This window comes from Bos javanicus, chromosome 13, assembly GCF_032452875.1.
Source record: "Bos javanicus breed banteng chromosome 13, ARS-OSU_banteng_1.0, whole genome shotgun sequence".
Classification (NCBI taxonomy): Eukaryota; Metazoa; Chordata; class Mammalia; order Artiodactyla; family Bovidae; genus Bos; species Bos javanicus.
The window spans coordinates 18315635-18337502 of NC_083880.1; the positions used below are offsets into that span (position 1 = coordinate 18315635).

General features: G+C 39.0%; 1 protein-coding gene across 21 annotated transcripts in view; it reads right to left on the reverse strand.

Moving 5' to 3' along the window:
- The window catches only part of CCNY (cyclin Y), a 204536-nt gene that overhangs the window by 173609 nt on the left and 9059 nt on the right, over positions 1 to 21868 (reverse strand). For 12 of the 21 annotated variants that reach the window (XM_061435818.1, XM_061435816.1, XM_061435815.1 and 9 more), the window contains one exon: positions 19055 to 19154. In XM_061435818.1, coding sequence (XP_061291802.1) covers positions 19055 to 19090 — 36 coding nt within the window. In that variant the 5' untranslated portion in view covers positions 19091 to 19154. Of the gene's footprint in view, positions 1 to 13800; positions 13925 to 19054; positions 19155 to 21868 lie in introns of those variants that run through there. The other 9 variants (XM_061435814.1, XM_061435849.1, XM_061435861.1 and 6 more) reach the window with 1 other exon arrangement.

Below are 21868 nucleotides of genomic sequence, written 5' to 3' on the forward strand. Positions count from 1 at the left end.
AGTCACTGAGCCCGCATTCCAGACAGTTAATAAAGGATGAGAAGAGGTGAATGCATGGTCTAGCAGACTTCACTATCAATTCTGCTGCCTGAAAAATCAAATCTATACATTATCTATTTTAATTCCAAGGACTCCAATGAAAACCCAGTAACACCCTATGGGAGAAGCTGGAAAAATATCTTGATTTCTGTGTATTAAGACAAGATTCTCAAAAAGAGTCTGTTGATTCTACAGCGAAAAAAGAAGTGTTTAAAGAATAAGGCTGAAAACAGGCAAATAATATTATAAATGTGTACACTTTAAAATAGACATAAACTATTTCACTTCACTTTTTAAAAAGTTGTACTTAGGGACTCCCCTGGTGGTCCAGTGGCTAAGACTCCATGCTCCCAATGTAGGGGGCTCAGGTTTGATCTCTGGTCAGGGAACTAAATCTCACATGCCACTACTAAGACCTGGTGCAGCCAAATAAATAAATAAATAAAAATGTTTTTAAAAGTTGTTTTTAATCACATTAAATGAAGACAAACACAACATGAAAAATACAGAATTGGTATCACTGTAGTGTCTTTACTGTTTTTCTTTCCCATATTGAGGTTCTGGTTTTTTTAAACAATGTGACTAACAAATTGCAAAAATCAATGGAGTTAAATTTTACCTTGTAAATATCAACTGAAAGCACTGATAACAGAGTTGGACACATGAGACTGATATTTTTATATCTATGTTAAAATTATAAGGAGAACTACAACATGATCTTTGAATCCTTTCTGTGTATAGGGAATAAACAAAAACTATCTAAAATTTATAATCTGAATTTAAAAAGGAAGTAATTCGAAATGGACAAATATGTCTCTCTTAAAAAATTCCCCTTTTGAAAGCAAAGCAAATATCAGAATCAAGTCATTCTTAATTATATAGTCTATTCTGATAATACTTCCAATAAGCAGTGGTGATCACTGTGGCGACTGGTGATGACAAAATTAGGGTTTCTTTATGCTTTGAAAAACAACGCTCTAGCGGACTTTTTTCTCTAGCTGATCCTTATCATTTCCTATTAACAGTACTTGGAGCATCATTTTATATTCTAATATGATATGTGTTTTACTTATATAAAGACTGACTATGAACATGATCTTTAGGGAAGTCAAAATTCTTTTAGCTCTAGACTTTTAAAAATCAATCTTATATATTGATTTCAATAAGACTGAAACTAAAACTGATCATAATTTTCTAGCCAACTCCATTATAAAGTAATAAATGCACGTAGTGAAGAAGGTTGCTATGAGATCCTGAGCCCAAAATGACATTTACCCAACAGATGGCTTATATGGGCAAACAGTGGATATTAAAACTACTCTTAACAATGATATAGATTAGATTCATTTTAATACTGAAGAAGAAATGTACATGCCAAAAGCCTGAAGCTACAGAATGAATGCTTAAACCACTTACCTTTATTTCTGACCAGTATCAACTTATTGGGATCTTCTCTCATAGCTCAGTGGGTAAAGAATCTGCCTGAAAGGCAGGAGACCTGGGTTCGATTCCTGGATCAGGAAGATCCCTTGGAGAAGGAAATGGCAATCCACTCCAGTATTCTTGCCTGGAGAATTCCATGGACAGAGGAGCCTGGCAGGCTATAGTCCATGAGGGTGCAAGAATCGGAAACGACTTAGCAACCAAACCACCACCACAGTCTCAACTCATAGGAATGCCTATGAAGGAAACTTCAATTCACTTGAACTATTCTACATTAATTTTTCTACCAATCATTTGGTATATAAGCCCTAAAGATTACTGACTTAACAAAAACAACTTTAAAAAACAGTAATAATAAACAAAATGTGGTGTGTACATACAGAGAGGAAGGAATTCCTATCACATACAATACAGATAAACCTTCAGGACATTATGTGAAGTGTAATAAGCCAATCACAAAAAGACAAGGAAAAGAAATGCAAAAAGTCAAAATGGTTGTCTGAGGAGGCCTTAGAAACAGCTGTGCAAGAAGAGAAGTGAAAGGTAAGGAGAAAAGGAAAGACAGGCCCATTTGAAGGCAGAGTTCCAAAGAACAGCAAGGAGATAAGAAAGCCTTCCTCAGTGATCAGTGCAAAGAAATAGAGGAAAACAATAGAATGGGAAAGTCTAGATATCTCGTCAAGAAAATTAGAGATACCAAGGGAACATTTCATGCAAAGATGGGCTCGATAAAGGACAGAAATGGTATGGATCTAACAGAAGCAGAAGATACTAAGAGGTGGCAAGAATACATAGAAGAACTATACAAAAAAGATCTTCATGATCCAGATAATCACGATGGTGTGATCACCAACCTAGAGCCAGACATCCTGGAATGTGAAGTCAAGTGGGCCTTAGGAAGCATCACTATGAACAAAGCTAGCGAAGGTGATGGAATTCCAGTTGAGCTATTTCAAATCCTAAAAGATGATGCTATGAAAGTGCTGCACTCAATATGCCAGCAAATTTGGAAAACTCAGCAGTGGCCACAGGACTGGAAAAGGTCCGTTTTCATTCCAATCCCAAAGAAAGGCAATGCCAAAGAATGCTCAAACTACCGCACAATTGCACTCATCTCGCATGCTAGTAAAGTAACGCTCAAAATTCTCCAAGCCAGGCTTCAACAGAATGTGAATCACGAACTGTTCCAGACGTTCAAGCTGGATTTAGAAAAGGCAGAGGAACCAGAGATCAAATTGCCAACATCCGTTGGATCATCGAAAAAGCAAGAGAGTTCCAGAAAAATATCCATTTCTGCTTTATTGACTATGCCAAAGTGTCCGACTGTGTGGACCACAACAAACTCTGGAAAATTCTTAAAGAGATGGGAATACCAGACTATCTCACCTTCCTCTTGAGAAATCTGTATGCAGGTCAGGAAGCAACAGTTAGAACTGGACATGGAACAATACACCGGTTCCAAATAGGGGAAGGAGTACATCAAGGCTGTATATTGTCACCCTGCTTATTTAACTTATATGCAGAGTACATCATGAGAAATGCTGGGCTGGAGGAAGCACAAGATGGAATCAAGATTGCCAGGAAAAATGTCAATAACCTCAGATGTGCAGATGACACAACCCTTACGGCAGAAAGTGAAGAAGAAGTGAAAGAGGAGAGTGAAAAAGTTGGCGTAAATCTCAACATTCAGAAAACTAAGATTGTGGCATCCAGTCCCACCACTTCATGGCAAATAGATGGGGAAACAGTGGAAGCAGTGACAGACTTTATTTTTGGGGGGGCTCCAGAATCACTGCAGATGATGACTGCAGCCATGAAATTAAAAGATGCTTACTCCTTGGAAGGAAAGTTATGACCAACCTAGACAGCATATTAAAAAGCAGAGACATTACTTTACCAGCAAAGATCTGTCTAGTCAAAGCTATGGTTTTTCGAGTAGTCATGTATGGATGTGAGAGTTGGACTATCAAGAAAGCTGAGTGCTAAAGAATTGATGCTTTTGAACTGTGGTGTTGGAAAAGACTCTTGAGAGTCCCTTGGATTGCAAGGAGATCCAACCAGTCCATCCTAAAGGAGATCAGTCCTGAATATTCACTGGAAGGACTGATGCTGAAGCTGAAACTCCATTACTTTGGCCACCTGATATGAAGAGCTGACTTATTTGAAAATACCCTGATGCTGGGAAAGATTGAGGGCAGGGGGAGAAGGGAATGACAGAGGATGAGATGGTTGGATGGCATCACCAACTCAATGGACATGAGTTTGGTTGAACTCCGGGAGTTGGTGATGGACAGGGAGGCCTGGCGTGCTGCAGTCCACAAGGTTGCAAAGAGTCAGACGACTGAGTGAACTGAACTGAAAAGACAAATGTTGATGATTCCTCTTATATGAGGTATCCAAAAGTAGGCAAATTCATAGAAACCAAACATAGAATGGTAGTTACAGGAGGTTGGGGGGGTGTGTAAAAAGGAGTTGTTGTTTAATAGGTACACAGTGTTAGATCTGCAAGATGAAAAAGATCTGGAGATCTGTGTCACAACAATGCGAGTACATTACAGCAAACACTACTGAACTATAAACTTGAACTTAAGACTGAGGATTTTATGTCTTTTCTTTAACCATATACAAAAATAGCAATAACGAATTGCCCCACATTTGCTGTAGATGATAATTAGCTGGCTCATTGCCAAGAAGATAATCAATCCGTTGATTTTACCAAAGGCAATGAGACTGACTTCCTCATCATTTTATAAAACATAATTCTAAAGCTGTGGGCGCTCTCGTGCTCCTGACCCCAGAGTTACTGCTTAATAGTTAGATTGGTTATTGGTGCCAGGATTTATATGGACCAGTTACTAATACATCAAAATGGATAAAGTTTAAATCTTCTACGCTCTTCATTTACCCAAGATCAGAAGCTGAACTGGGACATAAACATGAAACTATCTTGAAAGTGAAAAGTGTTAGTTGCTCATTCTGTTGTCCTACTCTTCGACCCCATGGACTGTAGCCTGCTAGGCTCTTCTGTCAATAGAATTCTCCAGGAAAGAATACTGGAGTGGGTAGCCATTCCCTTCTCCAGGGGATCTTCTTGACTCAGAGACTGAACTTGGGTTTCCTGCACAGGAGGCAGATTCTTTACCATCTGAGCCACCAGGGAAGCCCCAAAATACTGGAGTGGGTAGCCTATCCCTTCTCCAGTGGAAATTCCCAACCCAGGAATCAAACCAGGGTCTCCTGAATTGTAGGCGGGTTCTTTACCAGCTAAGCCACCAGGGAAGCCCCATAGTAACTATATGTAGCATACAATTATGATTACTCTTTGCTGATCATGCATGTTCCCAGGTAATGTCCTCTGAAATAATCTGGTTCAACACTGAGTACCTATGTATTATCACAGAAGTAATAGAAATATTTAATGCTATTTAAAGCCAGGTTTCCTGGGCTCTGCCTTTTACTAGCTATGTGACTTGTGACAAGTTACTCAGCCTCTCTGTACCAAATTTTCCTCAACTGCAAAAGATAATGAAAACAGTACCTTTCTACAGAGTTGTTGTGAGAACTGAGCTATGTGTAAAACACTTAATTCAAACTGAATATTGGTGTAAGTTAGGGCTCTTTTTCCTTATACCAAGTACAAAGCAGGAAACAAGCCCCTAGAAAAGGTAAAACTAGAAAGTTCTGAGGAACTGGGAGGCCAACTTATACTGGCAGTACCTATCATGGTATATTAACATATCTGATATCAAATAAATTACCATTAGTTTTCAAAAGGTATTTAAAAAGTATAGAACTTACCTACTTAAAGGCAAGTGCTTTTCCTGAACTATTTCTGCTTGCACTATTTTCACCTGATATTGTCTTTACTTAGCATTGGGTTTTGCCGTAAAACCTGAACAAACTTTTTTGGCCAACCCCGTATTTTTGACCTCACAAGCAGGCTTTTCTCTCCTACGCCTTTTTGGAGAACCACACGTCGTACCTCTGGGGGTGGGGGAAGGCTCAGAAAGCTCACAATTCTGAAGATCATTACTAAGATGCTGTCATCACAATTAATCAATGAGTGAAAATTTCCCAAAGCCTCTGTGCTTCCCAGTGTAATTCCTTTAATAGTTTGGGGCTTACAGAGGTTGTAGCAGCAAAAATTGAAGTGAGGCAAAGTAAACAAACTGAATCTTACTCAAGGAAGAAACTATAAAAATTAACATTTCTAATATTAAAAAATTTCAGTGTCTAGTCTATTTTTGTTTTTGCCGTTCTTTTATTGTGGTAAAAAAATACATAATATAAAATTAATCATCTTAACCACTTTTAAGTGTACTGTTCATCATATTCATACTTTTGTAAAAGATTTCCAGAACATTTTTATCCTTCAAATCGGAATCTATAGCCCTTTATCAACAGCACCTCCTGTATTCCCTCCCCACAACCTACTCGTTAACTAGGAAAAATCAGAGAAAGCATTAAAAAAGTAACTGTTTATACTCAGTTATTTTTCCATTACTGTTAGTGACAAACTACCTGCTACTAAAACTAAGACTTGAGCATCAAAAAGTACCTAAAATCATTACAAATGACAGAATATCTCTAACAATCTCTTAAACACTAAAACAGATTTGTATTTTTTTTTCTGATTATAAGAAGTGAAAAAACAAAATCTTATTCTGAAATTTGACTTTGCTTTATACCTGCTGAAATTATCTTTGAAACATCAATTTTCTTATTTTTAAAAAAATATTTATTTGGCTGCATCAGGTCTTAGTTGTGTGGCACATGAGCTAAGTTGCTCCTCGGTCTGTGGGATCTTAGTTCCCTGACCAGGGATCAAATCTGCATCCCCTAAACTAGAAAGTGGATTCTTAATCACTGGGGCACCAGGGAAGTTCCTGAAACATCAATTTTCATACAAAGCAAAGTATTATCACATGTAATACACTGGGATGAAAATACAGAGTGCGTTTTAAAGCCAAAAATTAACCTTTAAAGAAGCAGAAGGTGAAGAAGAACTAAAGAGCCTCTTGATGAAAGTGAAATAGGAAAGTGAAAAAGTTGGCTTAAAGCTCAACATTCAGAAAACTAAGATCATGGCATACTGTCCCATCAGTTCATGGCAAATAGATGGGGAAACAATGGAAACAGTGGCAGACTTTATTTTTGGGGGCTCCAAAATCACTGCAGATGATGATTGCAGCCATGAAATTAAAAGACACTTACTCCTTGGAAGGAAAGTTATGACCAACCTAGACAGCATATTAAAAAAGCAGAGACATTACTTTGTTGACAAAGGTCCATCTAGTCAAGGCTATGGTTTTTCCAGTGGTCAAGTATGGATGTGAGAGTTGGACTATCAAGAAAGCTGAGTGCCAAAGAACTGATGCTTTTGAACTGTGGTGTTGGAGAAGACTCTTGAGAGTCCCTTGGACTGCAAGGAGCTCCAACCAGTCCATCCTAAAGGAGATCAGTCCTGAGTGTTCATTGGAAGGAATGATGTTGAAGCTGAAAGTCCAATACTTTGGCCACCTGATGCAAAGAGCTGACTCATTTGAAAAGACCCTGATGCTGGGAAAGATTGAGGGCAGGAAGAGAAGGGGACAACAGAGGATGAGATGGTTGGTTGGCATCACCGACTCAATGGACATGAGTTTGGTTGGACTCTGGGAGTTGGTGATGGACAAGGAAGCCTGGTGTGCTGCAGTTCATGGGGTTGCAAAGAGTCAGACATGAACTGAGCAACTGAACTGAACTGAAAGAAATATACTAGCAAAATATACTAGCTATTATTATTAGGAAAGAAGGGGGCGACAGAGGATGAGATGGTTGGATGGCATCACCAACTCAATGGACAAGAATTTGAGCAAACTCTGGGAGATACTGGAGGACAGGGAAGCCTGGCATGCCTCAGTCCCTGGGGTTGCAAAGAGTCAGACCTGACTTAGAGACTGAACAACAATACAACTAGCTATTATATACAAAATTATCAAAATATGAGTACAGATTATATAAAAAATTATTATTCAAATCAAACAAAATGGTCACTAATATTAATAGTTCACAAATTATTTTTACTTATGTCCCTTAAACCCTAAATTACCTTCAAGAATGAGTTACATGTCAAAGTAGTATATTTTCTTGAATTAGTTAAGAAACAATGAAGATTTAGCATTTACTGAAAAAAAAAATCAGTGTTCTATTTTCTCCTCCTAATTTATGTTAATTTTTAGAGCTAAATGAATACAAGTATTATGATCAAAAAAATTAAATTATGGCACTTAAAAATAACCAGGAGAAAGAATACATAAAATTAAAGAGCAATAGAAAGAAAGTCAACAATAAAATGAAACTTTTTATTTTACAATCTTAAGAGGAATATTTCCTCCAGTAAGAGCCTCTCAAGTCACGGAATCAGCATCAGTTCAGTTCAGTTCAGTCGCTCAGTCGTGTCCGACTCTGCGACCCCATGAATTGCAGCACACCAGGCCTCCCTGTCCATCACCAACTCCTGGAGTTCACCCAGACTCACGTCCATTGAGTCGGTGATGCCATCCAGCCATCTCATCCTCTGTTGTCCCCTTCTCCTCCTGCCCCCAATCCCTCCCAGCATCAGAGTCTTTTCCAATGAGTCAACTCTTCGCATGAGGTGGCCAAAGTACTGGAGTTTCAGCTTTAGCATCATTCCTTCCAAAGAAATCCCAGGGCTGATCTCCTTCAGAATGGACTGGTTGGATCTCCTTGCAAGTCCAAGGGACTCTCAAGAGTCTTCTCCAGCACCACAGTTCAAAAGCATCAATTCTTCGGGGCTCAGCTTTCTTCACAGTCCAACTCTCACATCCATACATGACCACTGGAAAAACCATAGCCTTGACTAGACGGACCTTTGTTGGCAAAGTAATGTCTCTGCTTTTCAATATGCTATCTAGGTTGGTCATAACTTTTCTTCCAAGGAGTAAGCATCTTTTAATTTCATCATACTGAGGTTTAAAAAATAAAATTCAATTAAACACTGAGCTTGAGCTAGATGTACTCAGCCAATAATAAATATAACAAATCAACCTAACATGATGCAGATCATCATATACAAATATGATGTTGCTGGCCAATTAGCAATAACAAACATTGCTTGTTTTGTTTTCTGACAGCTATTCATATTATTCCTGGTCCTACTTAGGACAGAGGAGATAGACTTTAGGCACAGCTGGCAAAACAATGAGAAATGCCATCCCAATTTTCCACCAGTTTGAAAAAGCAAACATGTAAGTCATACACTGAAACCTATCCCTTGTTAAATCAATCGTTCCTACTCCAATCCCTCACTGCAAGCCAGGCCTACTTTTCTCTAAGGCGCTTCTTTAGCACGCCGTTGGCATCTATAGCAGACAGGATAAGGAAGGAATGAGCAGACTGCAATCCCTGAACACTCCCTAGTGGCTTCCTCTGCTCCACAGAGTCCTCTTGCTCCAAAACTACAGAGGGTGTCGGAAAGGTGGAACTTTATATTAGAACTAAGTCTCTCAAGGCACTATGCTGACCTTGATGCTCTCGAGTTTCCTTCCAGCTCTATAATCCCTGTGGTTCTGCTCCTTGCATCTTTCCTTCCTAATCTTTGCTGAAACTTTGAGAATTGGTCATTTACACAGCAGAGCTATTGAGCCTTCCGAGTCAGGCCTTGGGCTGCACCAGGAGCTGTAAGGCATGAAACCCCAGACAGCACACCCTCTCCCAGGGCTCCATCCGGGTTCCCTCACTCAGCCAAGAGCTTTGTGGCAGCATTATCAATTCCCAAGAGACATGGGATAAAGAAAGGGCAGGGGGCCATCACTGCTGCTTTCAGAGCAGATTACACATTGTGAGATAAATGGGAAAACATGAGTATGGTGAGCATATTATGCCAAGGAATTATGCTCAATTTTATTAGGTATGATCATGACATGTGGTTATTTTAGACAATATGTATAAGTGTTGCATACCCAGAAGAAAGGAGGAATGAGATGACGTGATGTCTGAGATCTGTAGAGCTGCTTAAAATTCTTCCACAAAAAGGGAAAAAGAAAAAATTTTTTAATATAAATTTTGTAGCAAGTGCTACAAAATCTTAATTTTAGGTTTCTATAAATGTCAAAGTCTTATTCTACTCTTACATATGTCTAAAATCTTTCATCACAAAAGAAATGATAAGTTCCCATTACCCATTTAAGGATTATATTACTTCCAAAGGCTGTATGTTTAACTTTTAAGACTACCTGTATATACAGTAATTTTGCTTGTCACTATTTTGGCTTTGGGAAAGGGTTTTCTCCTGGCTTGGTGATATAAAATAGACTCTCTTAATTTATCACAACAGTTTTTCCAGGGGGAGAGGAGAGTAGACTCTAGTCTTATATACGTATTAACATATACACTTAGACAAGACTCCAGCTTCAATTAAAAAAAAAAAAATCAACATAAAAAGTAATTCAAAGCAAGAAAATACACAAATCACAGTACTCAAACCTCAACGATCTTCCATGCCAGCTGCTAGCCCTTGGGTACTGTTACCACATGACCTCTATTTGCTTTTGGATACAGACAGAGGAGGGGGCAGGCTCCACTGATACCTGGGAAGTTATAAAACAGAAAAACTGCAAATGAGAACTCTAGCCTCCCTCCATCAGTCAGCAGAGCAGAGATATGAGGGCCAAGAGCAAGCTCAAGTTTTCACATCTTTATAACTGGGATGATTTGCAGCGTTAACTTGATTAGCAGAAGCCCTGGATAGGCAGAACTACTATCGAATGACCAGAGGCAAAGGATCAGACCCACTGAAACTTTGGGTTATATCTTTTGTTCTCACACTATTTAATGATAAATAGACCATGTGAAAAGGAAAGTAAGTGTCATAAATTCCATTTTATACAAGACTGAATTTAAGTCTAAAACGTCTTGGAATTCACAATCCTCTAGTTTAAAATAAGTGGCAAGAATGTACAAAATATCAGGAATTATTCAGAAGAGTCAGTCACATTTAGCATACATTATAGGCTTAATGAATGAAGATTTCAGCTTGATTTCCTAATCCTTCTATCATATAATATTGCATAATAATGAATACTCAAATGAACTGCTTCAGGCATCACAAGAATCTAAATTGATAATAATGTTTAGAAAATTTTGACTCTTAAGAACTGTGTCCTAATTCTACAAAACATCATGATCCATAAAAGATTTATGGCCTCACATCCATGGAGGACAACTCTTATTTAATCAAAAGAATCAATGAATCAGCATACAGATTTCTTCTTAATCTCTTAACATTCCTAGTATGTGAAAGATAAACACCGTGATATATTTTTTGATCAAGTATTTTAAATATACGGAAAACAGAATAAGATAGCAGGTCTATGAACTTGCTAGCCAGATGTAATGACTATCAACATTTGATGTACTTGAGATTTTTAAGGAAGTAAACATTATGAATGTAAACCACAGCCTTTTCCTTGCTCTGTGGTTCCGTCTTCTCACAAGTCTCTATCTCTGAGCCCTTCTGTTCTATTTAACTCTTCAAACTTCCCCACACTCCTATTTAACACATCAAACTTACCCCAGTCACACTCCTTTGTCTCCCAGACCCATCTTTCTCTTTCACAGGAAAATTTCTTGAAGAATCTATACTTCCAATTTCTACTTTCTCTCTTAATTATTCTGTAACCTACGAAAGCCTGGTTTCTGTTAACTGGACTCCTATGAGATTTCAAAAACCTCATTAATCCGAGGTTATTTTTCAGACTCTACATTACTTGACCTCTTCGGCAACTTTTGACCAAGGCTCACAGAGCTGGGTGTCACCCAGGCTGAAGGCTGGAGGAAAAGGCACGTGTAGAGGACAGGGAAGCAGTACCTACAGGGAGAGAAGCAGGCGCAGGAGGAAGAGTTGCTCTCAACTAGCACTTTAGCAAAAGGTGAACTACAGATCTGGAATCACAGTTATAAAAACTCTAGTTGCCATTTTTATCTTTTCTGAAATTTTGTCACCAAGGAAGGCAGGACTGGACTTCCCTGGTAGCTCAGACAGTAAAGAATCTGCCTGCAATGCAGGAGACCCAGATTCAATCCCTAGATTGGGAAGATCCCCTGGAGAAGGAAATGGCAACCCACTCCAGTGTTCTCGCCCAGAGAATCCCATAGACAAGAGCCTGGCGGGCTACAGTCCATGGGGTCGCATAGTCAGACATGACTAGGTGACTAACAACACACTTGGTACTTTGAAATGGTAAATATTTGTGATGTGTGAAAAAGCATGATACATAACTGTATGACCTTAATTACATAAAAATGGACACTTGGTTGTGTAAATACACAAATGAGACCTAAAAGGATGCATCAGATGGTAAAGTGCTTATGATTCTGGATGACTTTGGTTTTTGTTTTGGTTTCCTATTATGCACAGGTTAACTTTTAAGAAATAAATGTGATTTTAAAAACCTTAAAAGAAAACTCTAGAAGACCCCAGATTAATCAAAAGATATATGTATACTCTATTAATATTCTTTTTGCAGACAAAAAGACAATAGGATAAACATCAAGATGCTAACTAACAACAATTAAATTTCTGCATGTAAAGACTACAGGTGGCTTTAATTTTCTTCTTCATTTAATAATACACATTTTGCCAATTTTCTACAATGAACCTTTTTTTTTTAATGAGAAAAAGGCTGCTTTCTTGAAAACAGCATGGTCTGCATGCCTGTTTTCCAGGGTAACAAAGAAGGGTGTTGCCAGGGAGATGCAGCTCCACAGAGCACTTGTTAGGAGGAAACCCCAGGGAGCAAGTGGGTGTTGAGAGCCTGAAAGAGGAAAGAAGGGCAGGCTGAGTGCAGGGCGTTTTGGAAAAGTCCAGACCATGCAGGAACCAGGCTGGCTGGAGACAACCCAGGAATTGCCTGGCACTGCCGAGGGCTTTCCAGGCAGCCATCGGTCCTTCCTAGTCTCTCTTCCAGATACTGCAAAGTCTCTCTACTGCTCAAACTCACGTCACTGTGATGCCACCCACTCCCGGCTTGCTCATGTCCCACCCAACACCACCTGGCCACAGGTATCCTGCTTTGGTTAACACTTAGAACACGGGATGGTCCACTCTCTCAGATGCATACCACCCTCCACTTAACCCTGACCAGCTCCACTTCCCAGCCCAGACACAGCGCCACTTGTCCTCAACATCAGCAGTTCCTGCCCCCATCCTCTGCCTTCTGTATACTCTTCCCTGGCCTAGAGAATAGGATTCTCTCTCCTTATATACCCAGTGACCTCTACTCACCCTTCATAATAAAACCCTCTACAGAGCACTCCGAATATTCAGGAAATCAACCCTGAATATTCACTGGAAGGACTGATGCTCAAGCCGAAGCTCCAATACTTTGGCCCTTGATAGCGAAGAACTGATTCACTGGAAAAGACCTTGATGCTGGGAAAGATAGAAGGCAGGAGGAGAAGGGGACAACAGAAGATGAGATGGTTGGATGGCATCACCGACTCAATGGACATGAGTCTGAACAAGCTCTGGGAGATGGTGAAGGACAGGGAAGCCTGGCGTGTTGCAGTCCATGGCGTCACAAAGAGTTGAACACGACTGAGCGACTGAACAACAGAGTGCTCCTGGTCACCAGGCTGCTTCCCCTCTGCACAGCTCTGTCATTTCTATGTAACGTCTTACAGCACTTCTTACGTGGCGAGACTTATCCCTTAAACACCCCTCCCCACTAAACCGTGAGATGGCAAGTCCAGGAAATCCACAGCCTCATGCATCCAAAACACCACCCAGATATGGAAGGGGCTCAGTAAGTGGTTGATGAGCTAAATAAATATATCTGTTTTTACTATATATTTTTATAGATATTTCAGAAATGAAGTTTAAGAGCTGAAAAACAGCTAACTGATATTGGTACTCTCTAAACGAAACCAATTCAAAGTTTAAGGCCTAAGTAAAGATTAAACCAAGTATATACTGGGCAAATGGCAAGATTTCTGTCATCTTTAGAGCTGAGAATATAAAACTACATCAATCTGGAATTACCAACCGTACCAAATAGTAATCTGAGGACTACACACGATGCAGGGGGTTTTGTTTCTCCTTTACATAGTGTCTGTTACAACGCAAAAGTAATTCAAACACATATCTTCTCTTTGAAGGCAAATCAGTAAGAATGGCTGATACCCAGGCAACAGGGGAAACTTATGATCAATGGCAGGAAAACAGAATCTGCATGTAATTCTCATACTGCGCGTAATTCTCACTTCCACACAGGCTGACTTTCGTGGGTGCCTGCCTGATGCCTACGTTGAGTTTACCTGAGCTAAAGTGGGGATTGAATTTTGACCAGTCTGCGTCTGCATGTGAGCAGATTCGCTCTCTGCCACAGAATCTGGTAAACTTCCATCCTGCTGAGAGTCAATTGTTTCCATGGTCATTTGTCTGAAAAGACAATAAAAAGGAAGAAGAATTAAGGCCCTATCTGAAATACCTGTTTTCACCTGGCTTTCTGGTTGATATTCATTTCTATCATCCAATTATTCTACCTTGTTTTTCAAGAAATAGATTCAGTGGCAAAGCTCTAACTCTCCAAATGTAAAGGCACCTTCTCTGCTCACTGGATATGAACACTATACCAAGGGAGCAATGTCCCATGGGAATTAGTTTATTTGAAAATTTTTAAATCTTACAATAAAGTTTCCTTGATAATTATTTTAAGCTCTCTATCATAAATTAGTGATAAAGTTAGGTTTTATATTTTACATGAAGTTTAAATATCCTACGACTCTCATGGCCTAATAAACCTGCTTTATACTATGATTTAGTATGAAAGAATTTCCACATTACCTACATTAAATGTGTTAGGATATAAAGATGTGTCTGGCTTTGTCAGCACTAAATAGTTTCTGATTTAAAAAAACCTGTCAAATTGAATCACTGAGTGGACCACTTGTCCTGCAGCTCCTCCTTCACTTAAAGTGGAGAATCTAATTTTTCCAGGAAAAACTTGTAAATTTTTATCTTATAATTTCAACTTAAGTTAATGATTTCTATATAGGCTCTTCCTAGACAGAAGGTAAGCCACATTATAATGTTAGCCTACTACGAGAACATATAAAATGCAAACAAAATCAACAAAAAAAAATTTTTTAAACTTATAGGAACTACTCCCTGCAATTGTGTATCTTTTCGATCGTTAATAATATAGTGTGTTTTTTTCACCTCAGTAGCCTAAATATATATCCCGAAAGTCTGCAGGCAACTTAGAACTTTAAATTGAAATGTCCAGACGTTTTTTCCAGATTGAATTCTTCTGCATTTCAAGAGGCGTCACCTGAATCCAAGCCTTCTGTTCTCAAAGCTGTCTGCTGTAGCCTGCACTACACCTCGAATTACTTCTCTCCATTCAGACAGTTGAATACTTAGAACTGACCGTGACAGTTTAGAGCAATTATGAAAATCTAGAGTCTACTATGAAAAGACGTCTTTCCCTCAACGTTCTCCAATTCTTTTATCTCTTATCATTTCCCAGCATGGACTTTCTAATTCTAGGTAAGCAGAGGGCATCCCCCTGCAAAAACTGCCAATTCCTGAGGTTCCACTTTTGCTTGTAAGCAGTTTCCAAGGAGAATACCTAGAACATTTGATTCTGCAGGATATGAAAAGGTATTATCTGGGCAAAGAGTGTAAGAGGAAAAACGCTTGGTCAAAGTTTAAAATATCTGGGATTAAAAGGGTTTCTTGGCCGCAGAACTTTCTCTGAAGCTTGACTATTCCAGTTTGACTTGGGAAGGATGATGCAGATCCAGTCAATAGCATTTTCCAAAAGAACCATTCCAAACCCTTTTCCCACAAAGCGAGTCCTAGCAGAAATGGTTTGGAAAGAGTGTGAGAAATGTTGTCTTATGCTACTTATACCTTTATTAAAAGCTCTCCAGGTTTTGTCAAGAACTTGAGTTTCCACTCAAAACATTATCCTCTGAAAGGCCTTCCCCCTTTCAGAAACATTCCTTTAGCACCATCTACATGACAGACCCTGAGAATACAAAAATCACAATCCTTGCTCTCAAGGACACTGTTCTCCACTTGGGCCTTAGTTTCTCCAAGAGTCCTCGGACAACCTGACTTAGAATTGACACACACACTTGTAAAGGAAAAAAAAGCAGATTCCCAGGCTTGACCCTAAACCTACTGATTCAAACTTTCTAAGGGGTCTAATTTTTATATCTAAGAGATTCTGATAGCTATTAAAATTTGAGAACAACTTAGCTTATTGGTAAATGCTATTGGTTAGACCCGTAATGAACACAAATTGTGGGAAGGGTGCTATGTATGAAATGCTAGGGGAAACACAGGAAAACTGAAATAGGCCTGAGGATGGGGCCATATGAGTTGTATGCTGAAGGAGAGGGTAGAAAAGATCAGGACAACCAAGAGAGGAAGGAAAATTCAGAGCATGTTTGGAAGACAGAGTATCTGACTGGAGCAGACAATCTAGTGAGGCATGCAGGAGCCTGCTAGTTTTCATCCTTAACAACTTCTAAAGGGCAATATAGTTAGTTCTTCTTATAGAGGTGAGGGAAAGGAGACATAAAGAGGTTTAGAATCTGATTTTCAACAAAGGGATTGAGTGGCAAAGCCAAGTTTTGAACCAAGGTCTTTTCCCAAAGCACATTCTCAATGACCACACCAAACTGCCATTCAATCTCTCTCACAACATGAGCTCACTTTATCTTCACAGCCTAATCTCCAGTCACTCCATTCCTTCCCACATTCTGCAATCCAGCCTCCTTACAAGCCATGTCTTTGGTCAAATACGCATCTTAGTTCCCCAATTCTAATTTTCTATATCTGTACTTCTCTCTTCCTCGGATGCCCTTCAGTCTTTCTTTGTCCAAAGGGCACATTTCTACTCATTCTTCAAAGTTTGGATCAAGGACACCATCTTTAAAAAGTCTATTCTGATAGCCTTGGGCAGAATGATTCTGTCCTGAGTTCCCAAAGCATCTTGTGCAATCCCTCCATTTCAGCACTTGTCTAGCATATTCATCTGTCCACAAAGTTCTAGCAATAGTGTGAGGAACAGACACAACATCTTAGATTTCAATGTATTCCCAGTGCCTAGAATAGAATCTACCATAATCATTAAGTGAGGGAATTAATTAACCAGCTATTCCAGAAGACTATAGGACTGTTAGGTGTTACTAAGATAATAAGAAGATGGTTCAGAGAGGTTTGGTGTCTTTCTCCAGGGCTCACAGAAGACTGCATGATGGGGGTGAACAGGAGGTCCGGTGTTTGTGACTCCAGGGTTCCTCCCACAGCTGGTACCCTGAGCAGTATTCCCGTCTAGACACGTCTTACAAAAACGGTGTGCTTCTCAGTATGCTGTCACAGTCTTCACTCAGATGGGATGTACAGACTCTAATTTTATCCCATGTTATTCTCCTGGAGTGCCTTGTACAGGGCCCGGTACATGTCATTCAGTCCAAGTTTGTTACTAAATCAATTTATTTGAAAATAAAAATCTACAGAAGAGCAGGTCAGTACTACCAATTTACACAGCCTGTCATCTTCAAATAAGTTCATTCTGCTGATCTATATCCAACTCCTCTCCAGTACAACCTCCTAAACCCACTAAAAGCCAACCCCAGACCAAGACTCGGGGCAGAAGATTCAACTAACATTGGAGTGCTCAACGTGGATCAGGCACTGTACTGGGCATTTTCAGACACTAACCCAGCAGGAAATAAAGGGCCCAGACCTCAGATGGAAATGACACATATCAACACTAATATCTGTAAATCAGTCTCAGCTAGTTCCAAAGGAATTTGTTTACCAAGTGTAAGAGACAGACCCATTTAAATCTTCCACTGTTCACTTACCTACTTTACAGCAAAAATTAAAGAGGTGAATCATACAATATTTTCCCCCAAATCTCACTTTCTATACCAAATTTTAAACACAGTTGTACTAGTATTAATAATCTGTATATTAATTAATTATATAATATTTCAATCTTAAATACAAATGAGAAAAAGACCAATTAGGAAATAGAAATTACAGAATATTTAAAAATAAACACATACAAAATGATAAAAACAAAAAGTTAAAAGTCCATTAAGCACTATAATCTACAAGTAAGCAAAATACTGGCAAACATTTGGTTCTACGATTCTAAAGAACAGATAAGGATTTGCTAACACAGGCATATTTAAACTTATAAATGATTAATGGTAGTAGCAACATGCTTATGAAAGTTAAATATTTCTTCTGAAATCTTTATTTATTAGCAAACCATTCTCTTCTCCAGTAGAAAAGTAAATGTTATCCCAACATGTTTTGAAAAATTGGGACTCATTTTAATAAATGTTAATATAATCATTGTTTTAAAAGAACAGGATCCACCCAGTTGCACAATTTTCAAAGTCTTCTAGGGTGAACTGCCTTTAGTGGGGGTAGCATTGTATTTGTGGATTACTCTGTTATTTTCTAGGTTTTTAATAGAACATCTATGTCATATTTCAAAAACTCCCCAAAATACTAAACTACAGCAAACAGTACAGTACAGTTTATATATGTTTTATATAACACACTTTGAAGAAATGAATACAAAGCAGTATATTTGTAAAAATTATGTTTTTACAATTATAGAAATATTGAGATAATTAATGACCAAAGTTATTTTGGCACACCTATGTACCAAGCACACACAAGATATTTAAAAAGAAGGAAAAATGAGAAGAAAAAGGAAAAGAAGTTTTGAAAAATTCTATCCTAGGTACCCAAGAAGATATTCTTAAAAAAAAGGAAGAAAAAAAAAGAAACAAAGAAAAGACATACAAGCCAAAAATATCTACATGAAAAATAAAAGTAGTTTCCTAGTTATAATTAAAGTGTACAATTAATAACTTTGAAAATCTTAGTTGTATCCAATTTGCAAAGACAAATTATACAGTGGAGCAACTATATTTATCCATGCAAAAGTTTTTCACCTGCTTAAAAAACAGAATCCAGTAACAAAAGGAAAAGTGATTAAAGTTGTTTTTATTATCTCTTTTTAAATAGTTCTATTGAAACTGTCATGAAAAATTCATTTTCTTTTTGCTGCTAGACCCCACTGATGAACCAGAATGTCTCTGAAAATCACTAAAAGAGAATCTGAAAAATAATATTTGGATTTCCAGAAAACATTGGTAGAGATGTGCTGTTTTATAACTTTAGGTACAGGTGTTGAAAATGAAAACTCTTCTCCACTTTCATATATATCATCTCCTTTCTAACTGAAAAGGCCAGCACTTAGAACAAGCTGACCATGAAAGACCACTCAACTCCTACGTTGCCTAGCACAACTCATGGGAGAAGACAAACTCCCTAATTGAACAGCTGAGCAATTTGGGTACATACTATTACAGTTTTATTTTAAAATGTATACATATATATACACACACACCCATATACATACACAAACACATATACATATACATATATACACACACCATTAATTTATCCATTTTAACTTTAAGCTGAGTAGAACTTTCAAAAGAACAGAAAAATAACATATCCACCTACCTTAGATTTGTCTTCATATATTTTTTCCTGCCACATTTGCTCATTATTAAGACATTTATAATCAATGCTTTGCTCCTTCTTGTTTTCTTCTTTATTTACCCTGCAGTAAAATTATAATGTTGAATTGGGGGATCATAAGATTTTATTTAAAAAAAATTAAAATCTCTCACAACTACAGCAAAATACCCTAGTTTCACAAAACTAAAAAAAAAGCATAGAAAGCTGAAAATGATTGTATTTTTTTTTCAAACTTATTCCTACCCAATTTCTTATCTTTGGAGGGAAAAAAATTTTCAGAAAAATTAAATTGTATGCTATTTACCAGATGATTTTCTATTGAACAGAGCAGTGCTGATTGAAACATTTAATACACACTGCAACGTGCTTCTATCAGCTCTATTTTACAATGATAATAAACATTTAATAAACTGAATGAATTATTGTTTTCTCAAATTTCATTTCACTGAAACAAATTTGTCAACTGTTTTTCATATACCTTAATTTCAAAACTGGGTTTTGTTAAAAAAAATTTTAACTCCAAAAAGAATAGTAATTTTTCCTTTAAAATCTCCTCTGACAGCCTTCAATCTATTTTAAAAAGCTGTCTTAGACACTGTAGAAATTAAACTCCATTTATTTTTTTAACTAATATCTCTTTAAAATGTACATTTGACATGCTGCTGCTGCTGGGCTGTGTGTGCTCAGTTATGTGTCTGACTTTTTGCAACCCCATGGACTGTAGCCTGCCAGGCTCCTCTGTCCATGGAATGCTCCAGGCAAAAATACTAGAGTAGGTTGCCATTTCCTCCTCCAGGGGATCTTCCTCACTCAGGGATCGAACCTGCATCTTTTGTGTCTCCTGCACTGGCAGGTGGATTCTCTACCACTGTGCCACCAGGGAAGCCCTCGACATGCTGAATAAAATAAAATCGACAAAGAAAAAGACCAAAGGAGAGCAGTGAGCTCTCAATTTATTTTAGATTTGAAAGGACAAACACTGGCATTCCAAAGTTTCTTCCGGGCGTCTATGCCAGCAATGGGTGCTCTGCCACAAACAGCCTATCTTCAGGGCTCCCTCATAATGGCCCCTTTATAATGATGTTACACCGTCTCACCCAATTTGGAAACTGAGTTGGCAGTCAGGTGTGCTACCCCTCACTAGGGGCACTAGGACGATGATTGTTGTTGCCACCTGCCCCCAATCTACAATAGGGATGAGAAAAGGTAGGGCATTTGAATCAAACCCCCTGCACCCACCTCCGCCCTGACCCCAACCAGGCTTCCCTGGTGGCTCAGTTGGTAAAAAATCCACCTGCAGTGCAGGAGATTGCCGGCAATACAGAAAACCAAGGTTCGATCCCTGGGTCAGGAAGATCCTCCTGGAGAAGGAAATGGCAACCCACTTCAGCACTTTTATTTTTTAATTTATTTTTTAATTGAAGGATAATTGCTTTACAGAATTCTGTCGTTTTCTGTCAAACCTCAACATGAATCAGCCATCAGTTCAGTTCAGTTGCTCAGTCATGTCCGACTCTTTGCGACCCCATGAATTGCAGCACACCAGGCCTCCCTGTCCATCACCAACTCCTGGAGTTCACCCAAACTCTTGTCCATCGAGTCGGTGATGCCATCCAGCTATCTCATCTTCTGTCATCCCCTTCTCCTCCTGACCCCAATCCCTCCCAGCATCAGAGTCTTTTCCAATGAGTCAACTCTTCCCATGAGGTGGCCAAAGTATTAGAGTTTCAGCTTTAGCATCAGTCCTTCCAAAGAACACCCAGGACTCATCTCCTTTAGAATGGACCGATTGGATCTCCTTGCAGTCCAAGGGACTCTCAAGAGCTCAAAAGCATCAATTCTTCGGTGCTCAGCTTTCTTCACAGTCCAACTCTCACATCCATACATGACCACTGGAAAAACCATAGCCTTGACTAGACGGACCTTTGTTGGCAAAGTAATGTCTCTGCTTTTCAATATGCTATCTAGGTTGGTCATAACTTTCCTTCCAAGGAGTAAGTGTCTTTTAATTTCATGGCTGCAATCACCATCTGCAGTGATTTTGGAGCCCCCCCCAAAAAAAGTCTGACACTGTTTCCACTGTTTCCCCATCTATTTCCCATGAAGTCATGGGACCAGATGCCATGATCTTCGTTTTCTGAATGTTGAGCTTTAAGCCAACTTTTTCACTCTCCTCTTTGACTTTCATCAAGAGGCTTTTTCGTTCCTCTTCACTTTCTGCCATAAGGGTGGTGTCATCTGCATATCTGAGGTTACTGATATTTCTCCCGGCAATCTTGATTCCAGCTTGTGCTTCTTCCAGCCCAGCGTTTCTCATGATGTCCTCTGCATAGAAGTTAAATAAGCAGGGTGACAATATCCAGCCTTGACGTACTCCTTTTCCTCTTTGCAACCAGTCTGTTGTTCCATGTCCAGTTCTAACTGTTGCTTCCTCACCTGCATATAGGTTTCTCAAGAGGCAGGTCAGGTGGTCTGGTATTCCCATCTCTTTCAGAATTTTCCACAGTTTATTGTGATCCATACAGTCAAAGGCTTTGGCATAGTCAATAAAGCAGAAATAGATTATATAAAACCCATTCTCCTTATTGATCAATTGAAGCAGTGTAGCAAGAAGCAAGCACTGTATGGACTCACCTTGTTTCCCAGGAGTTTGTAGAGGAGCTACCCCATGTCCGAGGTCAGGGGCGGGGGCCGAGAGGAGCTACCCCCTCTCCTCATCCGAGGTCAGGGGCGGCGGCCGAGAGGAGCTGCCCCACACCGGAGGTCAGGGGCGGCGGCCGGGAGGAGCTACCCCAC